The sequence below is a fragment of the Vigna angularis genome, chromosome 4 (assembly GCF_016808095.1).
Source record: "Vigna angularis cultivar LongXiaoDou No.4 chromosome 4, ASM1680809v1, whole genome shotgun sequence".
NCBI lineage: Eukaryota > Viridiplantae > Streptophyta > Magnoliopsida > Fabales > Fabaceae > Vigna > Vigna angularis.
The window spans coordinates 41250398-41273870 of NC_068973.1; the positions used below are offsets into that span (position 1 = coordinate 41250398).

The 23473-nt window shown below is 34.9% G+C and overlaps 2 protein-coding genes across 4 annotated transcripts; one reads left to right on the forward strand and one right to left on the reverse strand.

Moving 5' to 3' along the window:
* Window positions 1-7921: 7921 nt before the first annotated feature.
* On the reverse strand, window positions 7922-12324 carry LOC108342941 (probable serine/threonine-protein kinase PBL21). 3 transcript variants are annotated; one of them, XM_017580872.2, is made up of 6 exons: window positions 11926-12324; window positions 11664-11851; window positions 11330-11519; window positions 9099-9490; window positions 8514-8693; window positions 7922-8315 (listed from the first exon to the last, which is right to left on the reverse strand). In XM_017580872.2, the coding sequence occupies exons 1-5, from the start codon at window positions 12017-12019 to the stop codon at window positions 8523-8525; spliced, it is 1035 nt and encodes a 344-aa protein (XP_017436361.1). In that variant the 5' UTR covers window positions 12020-12324; the 3' UTR covers window positions 7922-8315; window positions 8514-8522. The 3 variants fall into 3 exon arrangements, with proteins under 3 accessions (XP_017436361.1, XP_017436359.1, XP_052732042.1); XM_017580870.2 differs by having other exon boundaries at window positions 8514-8783; window positions 11926-12319; XM_052876082.1 differs by having other exon boundaries at window positions 8233-8783; window positions 11926-12320.
* Window positions 12325-18146: 5822 nt separating this feature from the next.
* Window positions 18147-19910, forward strand: LOC108341298 (glycosyltransferase family 92 protein RCOM_0530710). Its single transcript, XM_017578995.1, has one exon. The coding sequence runs from the start codon at window positions 18147-18149 to the stop codon at window positions 19908-19910; it is 1764 nt and encodes a 587-aa protein (XP_017434484.1).
* Window positions 19911-23473: the final 3563 nt, after the last annotated feature.

Genomic DNA, 23473 nt, shown 5'->3' on the forward strand with positions numbered 1-23473 from the left:
CACAATCCCCCTAACTACAAAAATTTTCGTCCTCGAAAATTCTAGGGCTTACCAGGAAACAATTGAGGGTATAGCTCCTTCATGGCCTCTGCAACCTCCCATGTTGAGTCGCCAGTCTTCGCATCCCACACCACTTTCACAAGACGAACGTCCTTTCCTTTGTAGAGTCTGGTGCGGTTGTCTTCAATGCAGACTGGTTGCATCTCCAGCGTTCGGTCTGGGCGAAGTTGGACATCTTCCAACTCCAGTACGTGAGATGGATCAGCTACATACTTCCGGAGCTGGGAAACGTGAAAGACTGGATGTAGGTTGGACAGTTGAGGTGGTAAGGCTAACTCATACGCCACTGATCCAATCTTCTTCAGAATTTGATAAGGCCCTACGAATTTGGGTGAAAGCTTCTTTGGACGAAGGACTCTTCCCACTCCAGTGATTGGATTCAACCTGAGAAACACGTGATCTCCAGCAGCAAACTCTAAGGGTCTTCTTCTCTTATCAGCATAGGATTTCTGCCTGCTTTGAGACGTCTTCAATCGTTCTTGAATCAGTTTCACCTTCTCGGTTGTTTGCTGGATTAATTCTGGTCCGGTTAATACATTCTCGCCTTCTTGGAACCAACACAGTGGTGTTCGACATTTCCTTCCATAAAGAGCTTCAAACGGTGCCATTCCTATGCTTGCTTGAAAACTGTTGTTATACGTAAATTCTACGAGCGGCAGAACTTCATCCCAAACTCCCATATGATCTAGGACGCACGTCCTCAACAAGTCCTCGAGCGTTTGGATGGTTCGCTCAGATTGGCCGTCCGTCTGAGGGTGATAAGCAGAACTCATTCGCAACTTGCTTCCCAATTCTCCTTGCAACGATTGCCAAAAACGAGATGTGAATCTCGTGTCTCGGTCTGAAATGATGCTGGACGGTACTCCATGTAGACGAACGATCTCTTTGATGTAGAGCTTGGCCAAGTTGGTCATAGACATCTTCAAGTTGACCGCTAGGAAGTGAGCACTCTTCGTTAGACGATCCACTACTACCCAAATAGAATCGTGATTCTTGACCGTGCGAGGCAAGTGAGTCACGAAGTCCATTGAAATGCTGTCCCACTTCCATTCGGGAATCTCCAAAGGTTGTAGTAAGCCACCCGGTCTTTGGTATTCGGCTTTGGCACGTTGACAAGTTAAACAGGAGGCCACAAAACGAGCGACATCACTCTTCATTCCTGGCCACCAGAACGAACGTCGAAGGTCTTGATACATCTTAGTCATCCCAGGGTGTATGCTAAGACGACTATGATGTCCTTCCTCCAAGATAATCCTCTTCAGCTCGCCATCGTTAGGAATGCACGTCCGACCCATGTAACGTAACATGCCGTCCGTTCCAGCGTTGAAATGTTTGGCCTGATCCGTACCGAGCGCGCTTAAAATTTTCACTAGCTCTTCATCCTCTCGTTGTTTCATCCAGATTCGGTCGAACACATCACTCGTTATCCTCAAGGTGCAGCATTTAATACTGTTTGGTTCCAACTCGAACTGCAACCTTAGATCTCTAAAGCTCTCCACTAGATTGAGTTCTTTCACCATCATAGCTGAAACATGAACCGACTTCCTGCTTAGTGCGTCCGCTACTACGTTAGCCTTTCCCGGATGGTAAAGTAACTCAAATTCATAATCTTTCAACAATTCTAGCCACCTCCTTTGCCTCATATTCAGCTCCTTTTGATCAAAGAGATACTTAAGACTCTTGTGATCACTAAAGACTTGAAACGTTGCTCCATACAGATGATGCCTCCAGATTTTTAATGCAAACACGACTGCTGCCAGCTCTAAGTCGTGTGTGGGATAGTTCTTCTCATGGACCTTCAACTGTCTAGAAGCGTACGCCACTACCTTCCTTTCCTGCATCAGTACGCAGCCCAAACCTTGATACGACGCATCACAATACACTTCAAAAGGTTTGGCCGTGTCTGGAATGACTAACACTGGGGCGCTCGTTAGTTTCTTCTTCAATTCCTGGAAGCTCTCCTCACAACGATCAGTCCATGCGAACGGCTGATCCTTCCTGGTGAGATAAGTCAGAGGGGCTACTATCTTAGAGAATCCCTCAATGAACCGCCTATAGTAGCCCGCGAGCCCCACGAAGCTTCTAACCTCTGTGACCGAACGTGGGCTCTCCCAATCCAACACTGCTTTCACCTTGGCTGGATCCACTGCAATACCTCCTGCAGAAACGACGTGCCCCAAGAACTGGATTTCCTTCATCCAGAATTCACACTTTGAACGCTTGGCATACAATTCTTTCTCCCTCAACACGCTCAACACGATTCTCAAGTGGTCTTCATGCTCCTCAAAGCTCTTGGAATAGATAAGGATGTCATCAATAAACACCACTACAAATTTGTCCAGGTACGGTCTGAAAATCCTGTTCATGTAGTCCATGAAAATTGCAGGTGCGTTCGTCACTCCAAAGGGCATCACCACGTATTCATAATGACCATAACGAGACCGAAATGCTGTCTTATGAATATCTCCCTCCTTCACTCTAATTTGATGATAGCCCGAACGCAGATCAATCTTTGAAAACACGCCCGCACCTTGCAACTGATCCAGTAGGTCGTCTATCCTTGGAAGTGGATACTTGTTCTTGATAGTCAGCTTATTAAGTTGCCTATAATCAATGCAGAGCCGAGAGCTGCCATCCTTCTTCTTGACCAGCAACACAGGTGCTCCCCATGGAGAAACACTCGGCCTGATGAACCTCTTATCTAATAACTCCTCAATCTGCTTCTTCAGCTCTAACAACTCGGCTGACGCCATTCTATAAGGTTGGACCGAGACGGGTGCAGCAGTTGTCACCAGGTCGATCGTGAACTCAACCTCGCGTATAGGAGGTAGACCAGGGACTTCATCCGGAAAGACGTCCGGAAAGTCATCCACTATCGTTCGTCCTCCACTGCTCTCATCATTGGACGAACGTTCCACTTCGTTGTCTTCATACGTCATGATCAGAAAACAGCTCGCCCCTTCCATGATGTCTTCCTTCAACTGACCGCAATCGACAGACAACTCCTCCTCTTCTTCACCTGGGAAGACTAACTCCTTCTTTCCACAATCAATGAGGATCCGATTGGTAGCCAACCAATCCATCCCCAAAATCACTTCTAAGTCTTGAAGGGGTAAGCAAATGAGATTGACCTTATATCTACGCCCTTCAACTTCTATTGGACATCTCACACAAGCTGTAGACGTCTTAATCCCACCAGCCGCTGGGGTTGACACCACCAAGTCGAACTGTAATTCACTCTCCACTAGTCCCAGTTTCTCAACGCATGCCTTCGAGATGAAGGAATGAGTTGCCCCCGAATCATACAACACTACACACGGCTTTCCAAACAAGGAGCAAGTGCTGGTGATGAGCGTACCTGATCGAGCAGCTTCAGCACCCGTAATTGCATAAACTCTTCCTGTAGCTTGTGCACGTCCACCTCTTCCTTGTTGGGCTCTTCCAGCGTTCGGCGGCCTCATTGCCGCACGTCCTCCCACATAGCATTCGTTCTCCAAGTGCCCATTCCTTCTGCATTTAGTGCAGTATTTTCCCCCATTCAGTTGAGGACAAGCCCACCTCAGGTGTGGTCCTCCACACTGGAAACATGCCACACTCCTTGGCTGTCCAGACTGACCGACAGTAGCCAAGGCTTGGGATCCACTCGCGTTGACTGCTGGACGAGCGTAAGGGGATCCTCTCTGATTAACATTTCCCTTTGAGACAATCGGCCCCCTTACTGTCTGCTGTTTCTTGTGCCGTTCCGCCTCTGCCAGGTTCTTCTCCAACACCTTGGCCCTCTCCACCATAGCAGGGAACGTTCGGATACACAAACTGGAAACTACAACCTTCAAATCACTGCGTAGACCGTTCTCAAATTTTCTACACTGCCACTCCTCACTAGTGGCCATTGTGTTGAAGCGAATCAAGTGTTTGAACTTGTTCGTATATTCAGAAACTGACATTCCCCCCTGAACCAGCTGTAAAAACTCCACCTCCTTTGCAAAACGGACACTGTCAGGGAAGTACTCCTCATAGAATTTATTTCTGAACACTTCCCAAGTAATCTGCTGATGAGCGTCCGTCAGAATGGCTCTGGCGCTCGCCCACCAGTGGCTGGCTTCTCCAGTCAGCAAGTACTCCGCATATGCCAAGCGGTTTTCATCCGGACATCTCTTGGCGTTGAAAATTCTCTCCATATCTCTCAGCCACTGGTCCGCTTCATCCGGAAGACACTTGCCACTGAACTTGGACGGATGGTGCTGGAGAAAACTCTCCAAGCTCCATTCAGCATTAGGTTGGGTAGCATGTTGAGTGGCGTTTGAAGAAGAAGCTCCAGTCGCACCTCTAGTGGCAGCCAAAATCTCCATCAATTGCCTTTGCGTGTTTTCAGAATTAACACGCGAGGCCTCCAAACCTTGCATAGCAGCTTGGTTTTGCTGCATCAGAGTGGCGTTTTGCTCCATGAGGGTGGTATTTTGCTGTTGGAGTCTCTCAATGGCGTTCTCCAACAATCTAGAGTTGTTGGAAGCATCAGGTTCACTCGGTTGAGGTGGGGGAGGAAGTCTAGGAGCCATTCGTTCTCTGGTTCGTCAGAAAACGAGCGTTAGAATTTTTCAAGAGTTAAATAATTCCATAACTCATTAAACACAATACAAGCACACAACGAAAACATAGTGTACTCATAACCTACACGTCCTTAAAAGAACAAAACTGCTCTGATACCAATAAATGTAACATCCCAATAAATAGTAATTACCATTAATTAGAATTAATTACAATTAACAGTAAACAGTCAACAGTTTTTACAGCTAAACAAGAACACCAACCAAACGGTTAGGAGTACAGCGTTACAACGTCGAGTCCCAAAAATAGCGAACGCTAACAACGAACGGTTTTTCAACATAAGTAACCGAACGTCCTAAAACATAAACAAAACTATTAACAACTGCAAAAACGAGCGATCTACTGCTCGGCCTTAACTTCCACTTCGACTAGGTTGGCGTCCTCCAAATTTTCTTCTTCCAGCATAGCCTCAAGTGGCACCTCTCCATCTGCTCACATCCACAACGGATGATCATTGCATTGACAAGACGGACGTACATAAACAGTAGACAACACAAGGAAATTGCAAGGGTAAGCTTAGGTAATTTAATTCATACATATCACATACAATTTAACATACGAATTTAACACACAAGACATGCATCAATACATCAAAGTATAATATAATCCATCCAAAACTCTCCTAAGACCGACCGTCCGGACTGTGTGAATCCATGTAACCGCAGGCGTTCATGCACCCGGTTGGTGTAGTAACTGGGACCCTCATCAGCTGCCAACCGAGGTTAACCCTATCAGCCTCAAAGTACTCAATAGGGCTAGGGCCTCCTGCCATTCCCACGCATGACCTACTCTCCTCTACCTGAGAAGAGCACTCACGGAATATCAGGATGATCAGCCATCAGCGATTTTACCATGGTCACACTTTACAACTCATCATAATCATTCATAGAGACGTTCCTCCTTGGAACGCTCGTTCAAATTCCAAAATCATAATCTCATCTCATATATGGTTCGCACACTTCATAATTCACTCAACATCACACTTTCATTCTTAGTTACACTTCTTTAAAAAGACGAACGTTAATTAACTGTATAAACGAACGCTATTTAAGATCGGGACGAACGCTATTTAGAAATCAGGACGAACGCTATTTAGAAATCAATAATTATTCAATTAATACGAACGCTGGATAGGAGACCTTGCGCGATTTAGAAACGGACGCTCGTTATAAAGCCGAGCGCTATCTCGGACGAACGCTTGGTAGAATACCGTGCGCCGTTTAAGACGAACGTTCGACATAAGGCCGAACGCTTATCAAAGACGAACGCTCGACAGAGGGTCGAACGCTATCAAAGACGAACGCTCGACATAAGGTCGAACGCTATCAAAGACGAACGCTCGACATAAGGGCGAGCGCTACTTATCATTTATCTTTTTGAACGAGCGTTCGGTCTAAGACCGAACGCCACTTAGGACGAACACTCAATTAGCATTTCAAATGGGGACGCTCGTTCTAAGACAGAATACTTTCCAAAAGAAAGAATTTAACTCTAATTCAAATTTAGAGAAGACGAACGGTATATGACCGTACAAGGACGAGCGTAATTGTTCAATCAGAGAAAATGATGTTATTCCAGATTTTTCAGTTTACAATGACTTTACAGATTTCATACGATTCATAACTTATAATTTCTCTCCACCATAAATCTCATACATTACAAAATTCATATTATCATCCCAAACCATACAGAAACTTATTCATATCCCAAATCATACATTTCATTCTCAGCATACAGTTCAAACAACATTCATCACATACATCCAGTACAACCATGCTCGTTCATGCATAACTAAACATCAAATATTTCATGCATTTCAGACATCCAGTACACTTCATTGCTTTCATACACATCAAACAAGTATTAAATTAAATTACTAAAGCTTCCCTTACCTGGTCTAGCAGTGCACTTCCAATTGCTAGGGTTTCACTCGTTCTTTCACAGCTTTCTATCCAAGGAGTTACTCAACAATTTCCACTTAATCTAATACACCAGAATCGTAGACAGATCAGACCCCTAACCCACGCATGCAACCAGAATTTTGGTTCGCATTAACTGAATGGACGAAGCGCAGAGATGAGAACTTACCAGTTACAGAATTCTAACGTGTTCGGTTCAAACGAAAGCTCCAGACACCGTGAATGATCCTACGGTTTCTGAAATTGAAGTAGAGATGCTGGTGGTGAGTGATCTTAGAGAGAAGATGAAAAGAGTTTAGAGAGAAGCTGGAGAAAAGAAATGGCCAGAGTTTCGTGGAGAAGAAGATGAATGCAGAAATGAGAGAAAGTGTTTTTCAGAGAAATCATTTTCTCTTCCTCGCCGAACGACCATGCAACCACGTACGGCCACCTGGATTCCACTACAGCTTTTAGAAGCTTCTGACGTGACAGATGGCGTCAGTGCATGCAGAGGGTGAATTTCCCTTCCCGCGCTGGACGAACGTCCATCCTCTGCACGCCACTTGTTTTCCACCAACGTTTTTGGACGTTCCCTCAGTGACACATGGCCGGCGCATGCAGAGTGGGTTTTGACGTGGCACAGTGCATTAAATGGGGTTCAGAGTGTGTGATTAAAGCGCTTAATTATTCAGGTTCTCACAACAGTAAATTTATTTAAAAATAAACTAAATAGATAAAAAATAAAGTACCTTTTAAAAGACAATTTATTATTAATATATATGTATATATACAATTTTTAAAATAATATTATTTTAAGAAATAAAAATAAAATATGTGTTTTTTAAATTTAATTTTATTAATTATTAAATAATTATAAATGATAAAATATAAAAAAATAAAAGAAAATAATATTATAAAAATTCATATTTAAACTATAAATTATTCTTCAATAATTTATTAAATGACTAATTAATTAGAAATTACTTCAAAATAAAATTAAGAATAAAAAGTCGTTTTAAAATAAAATATATAGATTAAAAATAAAATAATTTTCTTCACATGTGATAACAAAAAATAAATAATAAAATAAAAAATAAATAAAAAATTAAAATAATTTTCATACATATCTTTCAACAAATAAAATATAAATAAAAAAGTAAAAAATGTCAAATGATTGAAGAACTAATCTTTAAACAAATTATCAATAAAATAAATTTGTTAGTATTTTTTTATTTATATTGTAATAGATTGCATAAAGCTCTCTCTGAGCCTCTGCAAATTAGTTTTAAAATTTATAAAAGTCAGTTGGGTAATTCCTTGTCCATTATAACAAAATGGTGCACTTTTAGAAATACAAGTGGAGAAGGAAACTAGCTGTTCTTTCACAACAGACAGAATGAAGGATCATAGTGCAAGAATACTCTAAAGACCGATACAAGACTATTTCGTCATAGACCAACATATGTACAAGCTGCGTCCATCCTCTCGCTAATCTATATACTTAAACAACACCAAAGAATAAAGAAGAACGCATTTGGAAGCATTAATATTCTCTCTCTCTCTCTCTCTCTCTCAACTGAAATATATAATAAGTAAATAAATAAATACCCTTCATTTTATACCTCCACCTCCAGCCAATCTCGCTAGATCAAACACCAAAAGCAACAAGTAAAAACACTCTTCACCTCCACCCTTTCTCAATTGGTTGAAAAGACAAGATGCGTGTCAGAGGTGACTCGAGCATGTTTAAGCCTAAACAACAACAAATCATACGCATTCTAATTAAATACATTCACATGTTCACTACTGCTATATCACCAAGTTTATCTTTACTACTGCTATGCCAAATAAGTTCATTCAAGCAATAACACGACACTTAAAATAGCCAAGTTGGTAGTTTACGCTGACCAAACCGCTAAGGAAATCTGTACGCAGGCTAGAATCAGATACCTGTGAATATTAATTTCTGTCCATTTCCGAAGATGGTTGTTGTGGTGAGCTGCGCCCACCATGTCTATGCACTTCGGTAATACTCTGAGAAGCTAGGTATTCCAGTGCAACAACAATATCACCAATAAGTGGACGGAATTTTGGTTGCTCCTGGAGACACATGGCAGTTATAGCAATTGCCTGATGCAAACAGCGTAAGGGGAAGTTGCCTTGTAAAAGAGGGTCAACCATATGCACAAACTTTCTCCTGTCACTAAAATATGGACGAGACTGGACAAAAAAATACCCAGTATAAGATGTAAACCAATATGTGAAGAAGATTCATTTCAATAAAGTTAATCCCAATGATTTATTATAATTAGTGAAGAAACATCTTATGATCCCACGTTATAGCTTTCACAATGAGACATGATCTACTTAATAGTTTTTGCACAATTTTAAATATAAAATGATGTGAGGGTTAGTAGGTAGAGAAAATATTAAAATCTTAAAAGGAACCACTTACATGCAAAGCTAAGACAAACTTACACGCTTAACTTAAAGGGGGATCTCTTTTTAAAGAAACTGTACAAATTAAACACTTACCCACGAAACCAAGTTTTGCTCTCCTGGCTTTCTACTGGTATCTATTGCTCTACGTCCAGTGATCAACTCCAACAAAACCACACCAAAGCTGTAGATATCAGATTTAAGAGTTAATTTGCCGCTCATGGCATACTCAGGTGCACAGTAGCCATATGTTCCCATCACTCTGGTTGAAACATGGGTATTGTCTCCAACAGGTCCAAGTTTAGCAAGCCCAAAATCTGATAGTTTTGGGTTGAACTCATTATCTAACAAGATGTTAGCAGATTTCAAGTCTCTGTAAATAACAGGTGGATCTGCTTTACAATGGAGATACTCGAGGCCACGAGCAGCTCCCACAGCAATCTTCATTCGAGAACTCCAACTTAGGGGTTCTTTGTCTTGGGTCGGATCTGAAAGGAGGAATAAAGTTATAACCTGATTAGTAATAGTATATTTAATCATCAAAAGTAGGAGATAAACATAACATAAAGGAAAAATTAATTTAGGGATATATTTCAAGAGGACTTCATAACCACGCAACCTAATCAAAATTAAACCGATCTTCTCATAACTTCACATTTAGGCCAAGATATCTATTATCTTAAATTTACCACATCTTGACCTACACAAAAATACATACAGGTATGCTATCGATTGCAGATTGCAGAAAACCAATAATCTGCTATAGGGCAAATAGCAGTTGAAATATAAAAATGTAAGTTGTGTGGAAACAAAAATTAAATATATACCATTGTCAAAATCTTAACCAAAAACTTCAAAATTTGTAGTCAACCCTGGATAGCAGCACATAACGGACAACTCCAAAATTTTCTAAAGCAGAATACCAGGACGGAAGATGATCACTATTGCAAAGTCTAAAAAATAATATGCATAATTTATATCATACACATAAATACTAAAAATAATCAATTTTGAAGACATGATCATAATCAATAATCAAAATCCATTGCCAAAGTCACTAACATTCAAATCCAATACTAATCAAAGACTCGCTTTTGCCAACTTGTTCAAATGGGAGAAGGGTCAACCTAATAAAGCAAAAAGGGGAGCCCGAAATACAAAAAAAGAAAATATTAAAACCCCAAAAAAGGGGTAAAGTTTGGTTTCCAGTGCTGCTTCAAAATCACAGGCACTAAAGCACACGACCTCTGACATTTGCAGTGAAATAGCAGCTGCATTCCACTTGTTCAAACCTGCAACACTACACCCTTTTGCATCAAATAGAAGTCAAATTCGCTACTGCTATTTCCTGTTTGCTGCAGTAGCAGTGTGTTTGCCAATATAGGATTAATTGGTTGGTGACTCGCCAGAGATGACAAGAGAATATAGGACACTTGCCACAACCACAACACCCATAGTGGACGGAGTTGTGATCAAGGTTATGAAAAATTCCACAACGCCATAATGCAGCTATTTATGACAATCTCCGGAAGCTGCTTGTAGCCCCTACACTAAAATATTTAAATCCCAGAACAAGAAAACAACTAACACCCTCGTTTAGAGGGACCAAAAACCTTTTCTTCATGCTCATTCATATATTTGCATAAATACAAGTGAGTCAGGGACTCTGTCGTGATGTAGTCAATGACTAGAAAGCAAACAACGGAATTTTTCCTCCATGGACCAATTTAATTGTACGACTCTCCTTAAACCCGCTCCAGTCAGTTTCATAGTCAGCTTATATTTAGTAACGGAGAATCTTTTCAACAAGGAAGTCGACAAAAGCTAGAAATACTACGCATGGAATTAATAGCAATAAAACATCAACAGAAAACAAATGATATATACCTAAGGTTAAAAATCATCTCGTAATGCTAACACAAATGAACAACCCTTATCTCAGTAAGAGCAAAATGTGCATTTTGCATAATCGCATAGATTCTTGACTAAAAAATACAGGAAAGACCCGAAATTGAAGAACCTATCCAGAAAATTTAACAGCATGTTTGGTGTGGCGTTTTGAACATGTATGAGTTGACACTTTAGCATCAAATTCTTGAAAAGCCGTAGAAACAACCTTGTTATGCTTCAGAAACACACGAGTGCAAAGGTGTACAACGCGCATCCAAACACACATTAAGTTTGTATTACTTTCCGCAGCCAAAGTTGTAATGTAGGATACATACAATACAAATTAATGAACTAGAAAACATGACACAAGAAAGCAACTTCTAAATGCTGAAAGTACACCACTCGTGGTTACCAAAAAGAAGCAATAATAAGTTTACCAAAAAGATGATCTTCCAGTGAACCCATGGGCATGTACTCATAAACCAAAAGTCTCTGATCTCCATCCGTGCAGTAGCCAATTAACTTCACAAGATTAGAATGGTGCAGCAAGCTCAACATAAGAACCTCCGTCACGAATTCCTGAAAACCTTGTCGACCATCATGGCTCAATTGTTTCACGGCAACAAGCTGCGCAAAATTTTTTAGTTAAAAAAAAAATCATTATCACGAGACCACAACCGAAATATCCAAATGCCCCAAACCAACATTCAGAAACTAACATTCCAAAACAAAAATGAAGAAAATAACGAAAATAGCAAAAATAAAACTTGCCTCGCCCGTTGAAAGTCGACCCTTGTAAACCCTTCCAAAACCACCTTCCCCAATTAAGTTCACTTCCTTGAAACCCCTCGTCGCCGCAGCGAGTTCGCGGAAACCAAAACTAGCCGCTGCGGTACTTCCTTTACCACTACTCACACTCTTCCCCTTTGCCTCTGAGGATTCTCTCTTCCTTTCACCCTCTGCAATTCAAATTAAACAAACTATTTAACAAATTAAACTAAAAAAAAAAGAAAAAAAATATCTCGAAACGAACCTGAGGAAGCAGCAGTAGCAGATCGAGTGCCATTGTCAATTTCAACCCTCCTGACATCTTTCCGGCGAGAAACAAAGCACGAAAAACAACTCATAGCTACAGAGAACTCAATTTCGTTTAAACTGAATAACAAATAATAGCAATTAAGAAGAAACAAGATCCGAAGGAGTGAATCAGAGAGAGGATGTTCTGCATTTCCGATTCCCCTCTCTGAGGATCACTGAGCCCAGTCCCCAAAATAATAATAATTATGGAAAGTATAGTAATATTAAATATTAAATATTAAATCTATTAAATAAGAATAAAAATAATAACAAGATCCGCAAAATTCAAAGAGAAAGCAAAATGCCGTTTCTGGAAGATAAAATTTAAGACGCGTAGGAAACAATCTGACTATGGTTTTACTTTGTCAGCTAGTTCAGGCTTCTTCTGGAACTAGATGGAACACTGTATCTAAATTAGTGGATAGCTTTTTTTTTATTTTTATTAATTTCCAAGTTGGATTTTTTAATTTATATTAGTATTAATTTAAAATATATATATATATAATAAGTGTTTAGTCTTGGCCTTTTCTTTGTTTTTATTTTGTTTTGGTTTTGAATTATTCGAGTTCCACTTTGGTTGCATTTATGTCTCCGCGTGATTGCTGCGAGTCGCTCTCAACTCAGTCCTTCTCTTTCAATTTAGTGCGCATTTATAAACGTTACGGTCCCACTCATCATCGTTTCCTTTGTGTTTTTATATTTTCACCCTCGCTGTTCCGTTCGTTTTGCAGTCTTTTGCGTTCACCAATCCCTATCTAACCGTTACCAAAAGTTCTTCTCTCTGTTTAACTTTTAACGCCGCGCCGTTACTCCATGGAAAACCATTTCAAATAACCCCGTTCACTTTCCACCGTTTTGAAATGTTGGTTGTTGAATTAGTTGGAGTTTCAAAATAATATTTTTTATTATGTAAATTTTAGATTTTTTAAACGAATATGAAAATGTAACTTACCTTTTTCTATTGGTTTGAATAAATCTATTTTTCTTTTAGTTTTGAAATATAATTTAGAATAATAATATGCGTAATAATAATAATGTTCTGACAAGTGATAAGGACAATAATAATAATATTGTTAGTTTCCAATTTTTTAAATACAGCTGGATGGTTGAATTGTAATACGTACGAATTATTTTCTCCTCCATAAAGTTTGACATCTTACGTATTGTATCTGGACAGAAATATTTAAAATAGACAAATTTCTTTTATTATGAAAAAATCAGCTTAAATAATATTGGCAAGTTATATCTAAATCGATAACGTAATTAAATTGAATGAAACTTTAATGAACTATAAAATGATGCGGTGTATTTTATTAAACGGATGAATTAAGTTATATTATGATTTGAGTTAATGGAACAAAATCAAACTATTTTCAAATGTTTAATAACTGTTTACATTGAAAATTGTTTAAACTATCATTGATAAATATATTATTTAAATACATGCTTTTAATTTTTTTTTTAAATTGTAATTCGAGTAGTTTTACTATAAGTAATTGTTTTTTTTAATTAAATAAAAATAATAACTTGGTTTAATTTGATTCAGAATAATTAAGTTTATGCAATTAACTTCAATTCATTCCTAATTTATTTCATTCAAATAGTCTAAAATTTATTCTAATGTGATGAACTAAGAAAACGTCGATAAAAAAAGTGTATATACATTTAATATTTGATTATTTTACTCCATAAGATACATTTACAAGAGAAAATTAAACTTGAAAATTATGAACATGCCATTTAATGCTATTAGTTTAATATTATACAAAATATAAATAAAGAGATATTTTTTATGTTATATGAAACAATTTTGTTACAAAGTGCAAATTCTTATATATATATATATATATATATATATATATATATATATATATATATATATATATATATATATATATCTCAAACCAAGAAAAATATAATGTATCTTTAGACCCAAACTCAAAGAAATAACTTAAAACTTTTACAAAACATACCAAATATATAAATATGAAAATAACATAAAGTGTATTTTATTTAACTAATATTATGTAATAAATAACTAGATAAGATTTTTCTACGAGAGTGTGACCGAACACATAGAAATATGGAAGGTGCGTTGTATAATATTTTTCACTTTTGGACATTTTTTACATAAGGTAAATACAATGCTGCACCAACTTGATAATTCTGACCAACTTAAAAATTATATATAATTATGTTAACTTTCAAACAATATAAGTACAAATTTGGTAAGATTAATTTAACTATAGATATTACATTTAGGTTTTCTGAAGGTCAATAGTATAAGAGATGTAACGTTTAAAAGCTAATAATTGTAATTAATGTTTTAATATATTTCGATGTTTTGAATATTATAAGATTTAAGTATGCCATGAAAACAAAATTAATAGTGTGTGCATGTGCTCTTGAGTGATTAATACAATTTGGTATTTAATTGTGTATTATCTACAATTCAAGCTAAAAATATTTATTATGGAATACTTATTTGAAATATAAATTGTTTTTAAAGAATATATAACTCTCTATTTTTATGACTCGCTGTTTAAAATTCACGATCTTAACTTTATTGTCATTTCAACATGATATATCAATGTTATAAGAATCACGTCTTAAACTTATGACTTGGATATAATTCCTCCAATGGATCCTTGTATTTAAATTTAATTAAATTGAATTAATAAGCTATAAATATTGTTAGATGATAATTAATTTGTTGATATTAGATGTGGATTGTATATTCAGATCTTTAAATATATATCTACCCGCGGGCCAACTCAGACCATCACAGGTTCGGTCGGGTTGAGTTGAAGAAAAATGATATTTTTTTATATGAGTCAATTTTCAACCTGACTCATTTAAAACTCGGCTTATCCGAGTTGAATTTGTTGTGAGTGGTGACCAACCTAGTTTGATTTAATTATTTATTATTTTTTGTTTCAGTATTATTTGTTAACATTTTTTTTATTGTATGGTGTGAGTAAAAAAAATGTTTCAAGACAACAAAATATTATAAATTTATCTATTCAAGACTTTAATCTTATAAATTGATAAGTGACACAAAAATTATCAATATTATAAACTTATTTATTCGCTTTTTGAGTTTGTTTTTTTTATTACGTTTGAGTTGCATGTTATTTTTTTTATTTTGAATTGTATTGTAATATTTTTGGATTTAAAGAAAAAACTTGTAATTAAGTAACTCATTGAGCCAATTCGGATCGAATTCAAATTTTTTTGATTCATTAAATAACTAATTCGTTATGGATTAAATCAGTTAATCTATTTTGACACGACTATATATTTTATTTATTTCTAATAAATTTTCAATAAAGGACATTAAGGCAATTCCTTCAAAGAAACCACTTTGGGATTTTAATGTATTTTTGTGAGTCTGATTGTATCACATGACTTTTAACATATTTTTGCTATTCTTACTCTAATATAAAAGTCATTGTTAAATAATTTCCTTTGTTTACGTTGTGTTTTCTGTTATGAGTTGCATTACCGTTTTCGACTTTTGTTTTCCTTGGTTTTCCTAGGTTGCATTCACTGTTTTGAAATATGTTAGCTATTTCGTTTATTAGGGGTTTGGATAAGGTTGAGATAAAAGAAAATTAAAATTTTCATATGGGTTAATTTTAAAGTCAGTTTATTAAAAATTTGGTTCACTTAGTTTATTAATCGAGCTAATTTTATTTTTAATGTCTACTCTTTGAATTATATTTAAATTTTATGATGATTTTAGATTATTTTGTATTATTATTTTTTAATTTTGAATTGTTTTTTGTTGAAATTTATTTAGATTAGAATTAGAAAAATAAATTATATTTTGAAATAAAAAAATTATAATTAAGTGAATCAACCTTTTGAACTTATTCAGGTTGTCATAAATTTGATTGAATTCAAATTTTTTGGTTTATTAATAAATAAATTAGATTTAATTGACTCATTAATTAGCCAACCTATCGATGACCCATTTTTAGCACTAATGCAATGCATGTATATGATAAAATTATTGTATGAAATTGTTTTATATATTATAAAATTATCTTATGTTTTATCACGCCAAGTATATATTTTGTGTATGAAACTAAATATTAATAAATAATGTGATAATTACTTAATAACGAATAAAATAATATATCAAACAAACAATAAATCTCATTATTTTAACTCATAATTTTAATGAAATAAATTTTAAACTTAATATCATAAAATCAACTTTTAAAATTCACATTTATTTATGTTTTACTTATTTATATAGTATGAAATCATTTATTTGTAGTCAACATTGAACTTTGGACTCATACTTCCATTAATGTTTTATTTAATTATTGAAAAAACAATACATTTTGAAGATACAAAAATAATTTACTCTTATTTTAAATTTTAATGTTCGTATGACTTGATTGGAAGGTATGTAAGACTGAGTATACGACCCCTACAATAAATATGCTTTTAGGAATAATTACATTGAATTGCTATCTTTATTTATGAACTTAATTACGTCAGTGAGATATGATGGAGTATACATATGCCCTTTTATAGATAAAAAGTTTATCGATGGACGTCTTTTAAAATATGCAATTAATACTCTCTTTTTTTCTTTTCGTAAAATTCATATATTTTTTATGTTACAGATTTAGCATTGTTATATTTATAACTTAAAATTCCAATTTTACTTATACATTAATTTATCATAACCTTTTTCTTTCACAATTTATTTTTTAAAAACTGTTTATGAAAATACAAAATATTCAACTATATTTAAGATGTTCAGCTCTCCGTTCATTTGATTTGATATATTCTTTTTGTACAAAAATTTAAACTTATTCTCGTTGAATAAAAATATTTTAAAAAATGATACTATGACACATTTTTACATTTATTTGGTATAGAATATAAGAATAAAATAGTTATAAAAGTGAAAACTTTTATATTTTCTGAAGTAAAAAAAGAGTAAAAAAAAAGATAATATAAAAAATTTAAATGTTTCAACAATATTTTTCAAATATTTTAGGCTATTATGACAATGAAATCTGGGTGATGAAATTTACATTTGAGCATAGGTACCTTGACACATCAAAACAACAAATTACGTTCATTTGACACAATTAAACGATAATATCATGATTATAATTATATTATTTTTTTAATTTAAAATCATAATATATTATTATATTAGTAAAAGTAATGTAACGAATGTTTTGTTAGAAAATATTTTTTTAACAACTTTCTGTCAACAATTTTTTTATCATATCTATGAAATAGTCTGTAATTGGTTTATTTTAAATATTTTTTAAAATTAAATTCAATCCGACCATTAAAATAGTGATACTATTCAAAAAACTTGTTATGAAAAATTGTTAACGTCTTTCTTTTAATATGTGGCAAACTAACTTTTTTTTCTTTACATTTTCAGTTTTCACTCACACCATTCTAATAAAATTGTATTTTTAATTAAAAATATAAAATAGTTTAAAGAACATAAAATAGAAAAGAAAAGAAAAGTATGAGCTTTTATTAAACGAGATAGAAAAATTGAATGGTATTGATATAAAATTATCCTGAAATTTAAGATCAATCGTGGTCAACATCTTTCAAAATTTGAAAAAGGTCAAAATGACAGAAGAGTATTGTCGCGCATTCTGTGCGCAAGAAGTTCGCAACGTGAAGAACAAGGATTGAGTTTACTATTACCCTTGTGGTTGGCCATTTTGACCTCCACATGCCATGGCTACAACTTCATCGTCCCCAACAACACAAACATCTTTCTTTCCACCGTAACATCATCTCTGTCTCTTCCATTTCTGTCTTTTTCTTTTCTCCACATCACAACATGCACACTATCACTTTCCGACCATCTTTCTTTCATCCCTAGGTTTGAGTTTCAGAAGGACATGTATATTTCCCTCTGTATATTTTCTATATATATAAAAGGGACCTCAACTATTTATAACAAACATTCAAAAGCTTTTCACCTCAGAGGATAACATGATTCTTAATAAAGAAAATGAAAAAGCTTTCTCTTTTCCAATACCATTCTCCCACCTCAAATTACTCTTCCTTTTTCCACCGCAGCTTTTGCTCCCATCCCATTTCGACCATAATATTAACAATCCAACTTTCACCAACAACTTGTCGTCGTCGTCCTTGTTATCTTTCCTTGGGGAAATCATGCGGCGGAGACCCCGCACCACCTTCATTGTCTCCATACTCTCCATTATCACCTTCGCTTCGTTCTCGCTTTATTTCTCTCGCAATGCCATTTCCACTTGGCAACCTTACTCCGACATCCCAAAAACAAAATCCTTCAATAATGCCTTTCTTCTTAACACCACCGCCAACAGCAACAACAAGAATGTCGTCGAGAGTAACAACGTTAACCAACTCACCCGCCAAACACGTCGTGTATCCTCCGTCAAGGACTCCTTATCCACCGTCTCCGTTCTCATCCCCGATTGGGAGATTCTCGTCATCGTTGTCGTAAACACGCCTTTCTCCTCCTCCCACCAATATCATTGCCTCTTCCCCAACAAGGCCAGGTCTTTGGCCAGATTCTCCGGCGTCTTACCTTACACCAATCGCCCCACCTTCAAGTGCGACATGCCGGAATCCGTCAGGCGACATCGCATGTTCTCCCAGCCTACGCTTGTGACGGGAACATCGGAGACGGAGTTGCTGAAACCAATGCCTCAACTCATGAAGTGGAACTTTCTCGTGTTCGAGTCTTTCTCCACGGAAAATGACGTTGTTGTTTTCGCCAAAGGGGTTAACCATCGCAATGGATACGACAGGTCTCCGGGGGAACTCCGCTGCGTTTTTGACTTTGGAAATGGAGTTCATACCGCCGTCACGAGCTCCGTCCAAGAAGTGTTTCGTTGCCCCCACCCAGACTTTGAGCCGGTTTTAGATTCTTATTATGGGTTGCCCCAGAGAATCGGAATCTCTATTGAGATCGTTGGGGAAAGCACCATTGTCCCTTCGGTGGCTTATTACATTCCTAGCTCTAAGCCCAAGCTCGACGCCGTCGCTGCACAAGGAGACTCGGTGCAGGCACAACCCAAATATGTCTTATGTGCCTGCACCATGGTTCACAACGTGGCAAAATTCTTACGAGAATGGGTTATGTATCATTCGAAAGTTGGTGTGGATAATTTCATCTTATACGACAATGGAAGCGATGATGATTTGTACAGTTTGATCAGGGAGCTCCGACAAGAAGGGTACAACATTAGCACTGTGTTTTGGATCTGGCCAAAGACTCAAGAAGCCGGGTTTTCCCACAGTGTCTTGTACTCCAAATCAAAGGGACTGTGTAAATGGATTATGTACGTGGATGTTGACGAGTTCGTGTTTTCTCCCTCTTGGGGACATGAAAGCAACCCTTCGTTAAAATCGTTGCTACCACTTAGACAGCCATTAGAAGAAGGAACAAAGAACAAGGTGGGACAAGTGTCCATGAAATGTTTGGAATTTGGGCCTTCTGGTCGACGAAGACACCCAGAGGAAGGTGTGACGCAGGGGTACACGTGTCGGATGAGGGCGGAGCAGAGGCACAAATCGATGGTGATGGTGGATGCGGTGGACCCCAGTTTGCGGAACGTGATACACCATTTTCAGGTGAACGAAAAGGAAGGGTTCGTGTCGAAGCAGGTTAGCGTGGAAGAGGGTTTGGTGAATCACTACAAGTACCAAGCATGGGATGAGTTCAAGAACAAGTTCCGAAGGAGGGTTTCTGCTTATGTTGTCGATTGGAAGCAAGAGTTGAACCCAACCTCAAAGGATAGAACTCCTGGGTTGGGATTCAAACCCATAGAACCCAAAGATTGGAAACACAGATTCTGTGAAGTTACAGACCTGAGGTTGAAATTCTTGACCCGAAAATGGTTCCGGTTGCGCACGCCCAACGGCTACAAAATGGCATGGCAAAACCGATGATTCCTCTTTCGACACAAACACCATAGCTTTTATGGTACAGTGATAAAATTATTCAGAATCATCGCCTCCTTTTGTTTACATGTCACATTCATCACTCACTCCATGTAGAAAAAACTAGAAGGTTTGAGGTATATTTCGTGTGGCATTGTCGTTCCACTTTTCATTTTCTATTCCTCAATTTTTTATACGAGGAATGGAATTTTCGGAGGAACTGTCATTGTTCCATTTTTGCATTGATGTCCTTTTCTTTCACTTTCTTCAATTTTGACATGCTTTCTCTCCCTCTCATTTTGGTCTGCGGGTTAATTTTGTTTCCTTTTGTTCCTTATTTTATGATCTGAAACACAAATCAAACATATAAATCAGACATTGACAATCGACAAACCGGAATATCAGTATAGCACACTCCAATTTACCTTAGTTGTTGAGGTTTTAAATCACACCTATCAAACATAAGTACATACTAAGTTTTTTCTTTCCTAATGTGTGATAGTTGTTTTAGATAAATGGTTTCAATTTAAATTGAACACCGACAACATGACACATTTTACATTAATTTAATATAGAATATAAAGATAAAATAGTTATAAAAATATAAATTTTATATATTTTTAAAGAAAAAAAATAGAAAAAGATAATATTAACGTGAATGTAAAATATTTAAGGTGTTAAAAAAATTAATTTTCATTAAAAAAATCTAAAATAAGTTAAAATTTGACAGAAATATTTAAATGAGTTCTCGACCTGATGTACTTTCATACAGTGTGATTGATAACGACAAGATGGAATATTTTTATATTTATTTAATATACTGTATAAAGATAAAATCATTATAAAAAAGTCAAATTTTATATATTTTAAGAAATAAAAAAATGAAAAGTAATAAAGGATAATGTAAAATAAATATAAAAATTTTGTGTATATCAAATATTATTATTCTTAATTATGTTTAGTTCATTGAATAATAATAACACATATGAGAACAAGTTTATCCTCAATGGTCTCGAAATCTTTACATAAAATCTCTCTTCTTTTATTCATCGTTGGATTTTATTTTCTCCTATCACAAATAATCCATTATTGTCGAGGATGGTACTTAATAAATTTCTTTGTGAAAAATATTATATTAATATTTTTTTTCAATTAAATTAATACACCAATATATAAAAATAGAATTGTCTTTACTTTTTTTAGTGTCTTGCAGTTTTAATTATTTTCTAAAATTCATGAATATAATATTTGAATCCATTAAAATGAAAATTGTAAAAGCTTAATCATAAAAATATTGACAATTCTAACAAGTTATAGAATTCTCACATAACTTTTTAAAATTTGATAGACTTTTTTACGCAACCTTAATATTATAAAATAACATAACTCGTAAACTCTTTAGTTTATATAACATACGGTATTTATTCAATTCTAAAAATGCATCTTAATTTTTTTTTAAGTAAATGGAGAAAAATAAAAATATGAACAACAAAGTAAAATTAAATTACATATCAAAATGTATAAATTGAATCTAAATTTTAGATTTCGTAGATTTAAATAATAAATAAAATTTTGACATAATTTCGTTTCATAACTTAAGCTTAAGTTCAAGCTTTCAACTAAAATTCATCACATGCCAATGTTCAAGTTTTTACTTAGAGAAATATTCATATTTAGTATTTATCCTATTCAAGTAAGAATAATTTAGAAAAAAGATGCATGTAAAACAAAAATAAATCCATCGTAATACACAGTATTTGATCACAGTATAAATAACATGGAGAAGGTTTTTGGAAGAATGCGCCTGCTTTTGTCCATATCCTTAACACGGCTTTCATGATAGAGACTACAATTAAATGAACAGTTCCAGTAAATAAATGGGTGTGATGATCATATTGAACTGGTATTAGAGAATAATATCAAGAACACATATTTCAAATTTGTACCAGCTAACATGGTAAGCCCAAACTAACCAAAGGTTTTTGGGATTAATTACTGCATGCAGCAATGACCAGAAATGTATACTTTACCAAATTTTGACTCATCCAAATTGGCGAGCAAGTTGCGTATAGTGATGTTAAGTTTATGTATCAAGTTTATATCCATATATGTTTGCACGAATTTTAAGTTATTTAATCTTATAAAATTAATTTTTAAGGTAAAGTTTTCAAAAATTGATCTTGTTTTTAATGGAAAGATTTTTAATACTTTTCGTAAAATATATATATATAAAAGATTAAATATTAATAGATAATTTAATAACGACCAATTTTATAAAGTTGAATTAGACTTAAAATATATTTCTTAATATAAGATATCATAGACATGAGTTAGAGTTTATCGTAATAAAATGTGTTGTTTTTCTGATTTATTGTTTTACCTGTTAACGAATTACTTATTAATGTCTAGTCCACAACGAGATGTATATGACTTGATTTGAGAATATGTGTTGAAAGTTTTAGATTAACTAAATATAGTCATTTTTAATATATAAATGAATACAAATATCTTATAAACTACTTTTGTAAGATTGAGTTGTGTTGATAATATATTTTTTTGACGGTTTCTGTTATCATGAGTGACCAAAAGAATAAAGAACAAAAACTTAAATATACACTTATTATATTAGTTCAGACATATTATTTGTAAAAGCAAAAATGATGAGATCACTTGACCCCATATTTATAAAAAATTTCAAGGACCCGTGACGTTCTCACAACCGTTAGATTTGGCTCTATCAAACAGTAAAGGAAGGACGATGTGACACTTCACATTCGACGTCAAACCTGACACTTCATAATCTTTTTGTCTCCCAACGATTTATATAAACATCTTTTTCATTTGTTGACTTAAGTACAAGCTCAAAGCTTGAGAGCTTGTCTATTGTATATATACCGACTAAATCACACCAAAATGATCGTCCAAGCTGGGATAAAACTGATTGGTAGTGATCAAATATAGTTAAATATTTGATTAAGCTAAACAAGTTAGTAACCAGGTTTAACAAAATTAGATCGTAATTAAACCAATCCTAATCAGAAACTCGTGGAAAAACCTATAAATACAAGTTAAACATATGTTTATTAGAACTTTTGCGACATTTATTACAACATTAATTATTAAATCGTTTAGACGTCAAATTAAGCTAGTAATTGATAGCCTAAAACACACAAACAACAAGAGAAAAAATTGAAAAGTGAAAAAAATTACTTAAAGTGAACTCTCAATCCGGTATACTTTGAAACATAAAATAATTATCACAACTCAATATATTAATGAAATTTTTCCGTGAAATTTGACTGTGATGGATAGATTGGATAAACTTTAAATTACTGATTTTATTTTAAATTGACAAATACACTCACTAAAACAAGAATATTGATAGAAATAATAGAAAATTGCAGAAGAAAATTGAATTTACTTTTTAAATAATGTAGTGTGTAATTGGATTTAATTAAAAAGATTAAATTGAAGTGGATTGAAAATAATATGATAAACATAACAGAGAAAAGGCACATATATTTCTGTTAGTTTAAAAAAAAACTGAGCTAAGTACTTAATTATTTAAATTA

Bases quoted from the DNA above. Each gene is read 5' to 3' on its own strand.
- LOC108341298 (XM_017578995.1), top strand. From the start codon at position 18,147: ATGCGGCGGAGACCCCGCACCACCTTCATTGTCTCCATACTCTCCATT.
- LOC108342941 (XM_017580870.2), bottom strand. From the start codon at position 12,019: ATGAGTTGTTTTTCGTGCTTTGTTTCTCGCCGGAAAGATGTCAGGAGG. The intron at 11,852-11,925 runs GTTCGTTTCGAG...TTTGAATTGCAG, and splicing joins TGCTACTGCTGCTTCCTCAG to AGGGTGAAAGGAAGAGAGAA. The intron at 8,784-9,098 runs GTAAGTGTTTAA...TTTTTTGTCCAG, and splicing joins AGCAAAACTTGGTTTCGTGG to TCTCGTCCATATTTTAGTGA.